This window comes from Halyomorpha halys, unplaced genomic scaffold, assembly GCF_000696795.3.
Source record: "Halyomorpha halys isolate HHAL.00 unplaced genomic scaffold, Hhal_1.1 Scaffold41.1, whole genome shotgun sequence".
In the NCBI taxonomy this organism is placed as follows: domain Eukaryota; kingdom Metazoa; phylum Arthropoda; class Insecta; order Hemiptera; family Pentatomidae; genus Halyomorpha; species Halyomorpha halys.
The window spans coordinates 789,891-793,719 of NW_027115338.1; the positions used below are offsets into that span (position 1 = coordinate 789,891).

At 32.2% G+C, this 3,829-nt stretch overlaps 1 protein-coding gene across 11 annotated transcripts in view; it reads right to left on the reverse strand.

Annotated features, from left to right (window-relative positions):
• LOC106688163 (calcitonin gene-related peptide type 1 receptor) overlaps positions 1-3,829 on the reverse strand; it is a 564,568-nt gene that overhangs the window by 9,542 nt on the left and 551,197 nt on the right. For all 11 annotated transcript variants that reach the window (XM_067052399.1, XM_067052394.1, XM_067052393.1 and 8 more), the window contains 2 exons: positions 2,114-2,408; positions 869-910 (listed from right to left, as the gene is read on the reverse strand). In XM_067052399.1, the coding sequence (XP_066908500.1) occupies positions 869-910; positions 2,114-2,408 (337 nt within the window). The remainder of the gene's footprint in view (positions 1-868; positions 911-2,113; positions 2,409-3,829) is intronic.

Consider the following 3,829-nt stretch of genomic DNA (forward strand, 5'->3'; position numbering starts at 1 on the left):
TCTTAAGATTAATTTAAGTTTACTTTTAGAAGAAATATAAGGTAAAATAGTTGTTAGATGGCACTAGTCCTAACAAAGACGAGATTTAATTTTTTTGTTCATTATGGATTTCTTTTTGACATACTAAGTCTAGAAAAATTAAAGCCTGCACAATGCGTGGTTATGGATGCCATTTTGATATTTTAAAAAATCATAAAACACTTTTGTAGTATCAATTCTTAGAAAATTTCGTGCTGAAAATGATCATGTTATTGGTTTTAAAAATTAAGAAAATATTACAAAATGATGGGTAAAAACAGATAAACCTAACATTTTCACACATTTCTCAATAATTTTCAAGCTATAAAAAATATACCCGATGAAAATTAATAAATTTTTTTAAAGTAGCTTACGTTTGAGACAATCTTTACATTAAATGATTCGCGAAATAACATTTTTCTAAAACTACAGTATTATGACTTTCAAAATCAAAATATTGTGGATTTATCATTAAAAACTACTTTATTGCAAATTTGCCTAACTCCAATTTAATTGTTAATAGACATTTGTACTTCTGATTGTCCCTGAGATATGTGGCGAAATAAATACTCAGAATGTTTATTTTACGCTTTTTGGAGCAAACAAAAATATATATTGTTTCAGAAAAACTTTTTCTCGAGAACTATTAGATGTACGTATGTCCATTAGCACTAAAATTAAAGCTTGGTAAATAATCCATAAACTAGATTATTTTCTCTGAATATTCCATGATATTTACCAAAACGATAAAGAGGACTCAAATTTAAATAAATTCATACTGCATTGAAGCATTAAACTTTAGTTAAAGGATTAAAGTTTAAATAATTATTTGTCATACTTATCAACTTACCTCTCCGTTAAGAAAGCAAAACAGAGTAGCTACACACAATCCCTGAAAAAAAAAAGAATAATTGTATAGAATCGATAATGCAATACTTATCGAAGGCTACAAAGTGATACCTCGTAACCGCACATGTTATAAAATCGTACCGTCAGAAATTGTAAGAACATTATTAATCATCGTAAAGTAAACATGATTGTATTTTGATATACCTCCAAAGGCCCCCATGCCTGATCAAACTGATGCGCAAAACAAACCTTGTGAAAATTTGTTGATAGTAATTTTGTAAGGGATGGTTTGAAGTATTACGCAACTGCTAAGGTGGAACATGGGAACGTTGCACAACTGCATGACTAAAACTTTAGCATATGGTTGCTTTGAAATATTCTATACATGCAAAGATAAATAGTTTCTTATCAACTACCATGATTTGTTAGATATGAAAAGTTACATGTGATGTATATGCATTTGAGACATGAATGATTCAGATTACGACAAACTATTCGTAACGATGTAGGAGATCGATCAAAATGGTGATGCAGATTTAGTACGGAGCTTAATGAATTAGTACATGTTGTCAAAAGAGTTCTTGAAAGGATTTATAGAACTAGATCGAAAGTAGTTATCAAAGACATTTATGTACCTTCCAAGTAGTACCTTCTCTAATGAAATAGATTTTTGAGGGATCACGAGATTAAAATCCAATTAACTTCAATTAAAGATAGAACTCCAACAACTAATAATGCTAAGAGTAGAATACAGTTTGCACCACAAGTAACAGTATGTATTGGGGATGTTGCGCAATATGGAGATTTGCACATACGTAGAATGTCGAGCAACAATATTATTGTGTATTAGGAAATATACAAAAACTTGTACAATTTTTTGATTAATTACGTTTTAACAGTTATTTGTTCTTACTATTAAGGAATCGTTTTGCAGATACGAGGACAAACAATATAAAATAACATTATATTTACATCACATTCAAAGTATTTATTGATTAAAATATGTATTTTTAAAATTGATTTAAAATGGTATTTGAAAGAAAAAAAAATTTTTTTAAATTTTTTTTTTTACATTTTTCATCGAGATCAAGGGAGTTTTATACTGTATAGTACAGTTATCTAGGGCGTAAGGACTAGTTTAATTAGTTTTTAATAAACTATTTTTTTTAAAGCAAAAGCTTGAATAGTTGAATTAACTTGCCTTTTTTATTTATTGAATTTTAGTGATTGGTTAGCTCGTACTGACCTGAAACGACGCCGTGAAAGCAGATAGGATCTCGTAGTAGCTCTCCAGTGGATGGTCGTTAGGAGGCCTGAAAGGAGTGAGGAGATAATTGAGCCCCAACAGAGGGAGAAGAAGTAGCGTAGCTCTGAGGGCTTGGAGAAGAGCTTGGGAAGGCCGTGAACTCTGGCTTGGTCCTGCCCTCAACTTGCCAACGACGACCCTCACGATGTTGCAGAGGAAGCCCAAGTTGAGGCCCATCGAAGCCACGACCAGGACCACTAGCACGCTACTATAGTCACTGTCGTTGATCCAGCACCTGTTAGCAACAGCACATGTAAGTAAATAATGTTTATTATAGTCATCACAAAGTTAAGTGGCTCTTTTTTGCCTTATTGCCTCCAATAGTCCCAACATAGCACAATGATTGACCCACCGATAGTCAAATATTGGCTCACTGTACACAAATTTCATGGATAGTTTACAACTTTCGAGAAATGAGATATTTAAGATAAATTAACCAAGCTCGGCCTTCCGGCATTGGCAACATAGCAATTACTTTTAGGTATTCAGATTCAAGTAAGGAGTCACCCAATACCCGGTGAATAGTAATTAAATTATAAATACTGAAATTATATTGATAAATATAGCGCAGCAGCTCCTTAAAAATGGGCGTAGGCAGAGGGTACAGGGGAAGCCGTGGATTTGTCGGAAATAAATCAAAGAAGGCAACCATCGTAGATGAGGTGGTTAATATTTTTGCCAACAATCCTAGAAGGCTGATGCTTTCATAGAAAACCTCTTCATCACCTCTTACATTTTTGTTGTTATTGTGTTTTTGCATGCATGTATACATTTATTTATAATAATTAAGTGTATGCTCGATTTTCAATAATTTATTTTGATAATAGGTACTAAAAATTTAAAATTAATGAATGAACTTTATGAAATAGCAATAAAATGGTGGGAGTATTTCTGCGGAATGCGGAATTTCATATCTTTCTTTTACCAAATGTTTCCAAATGAACTATATATATAAGTATCCGTGAAAGCAAATTTTTAAAAAATAGAAGAAGGAATAAGATGTGACTCGCTTGAACTGCTGTAATAATACTGGCTTTATTGGGTTCGGTACATCTCTTTATATACATTCGATCAACTGATCCCCTCAGTCAGCTGACATCGAAGTAACAGCTGACTCAGACCGTAACTTATATGTATATATAACTTAAGTATCGGTGAAAGCAAAGTGTCAAAAAAGAGAAGAAGGAATAAAATCTAACACGCTTAAACTGCTTAACATACTGGCTTTATTTTTTTTCCGATCCTTCTAAAACAGAATAAAAAACAACAAATTAGTGGTTGCTTTACGTATGGAAAATATAAATCAGGTTGAGTATGGTATTACCTTTTTCTACCTGTGGAAATTTAAGGTTACAGTGCAATACTCATCTCGTTTTATGAGTTGTCCATTGTATATGGTCCCACTAGAAAAACTGGCTTTATTGGGTTCGGTACATCTCTTATATACATTCAATCAGCTGATCTCCTCAGTTAGCTGACATCGAAGCAACAGCTGACTCAGGCTGTTACTTAATTATATATATGTGTATATAAGTAGAGATGATATATAGAAGTACTGGACTCAATAAGGAGCATTCTATTTCTGGAACCCGTGAGAGTTATTTCATACCCTTTTCACTCTTATACTTAAGCTATATATATATATATATATATATA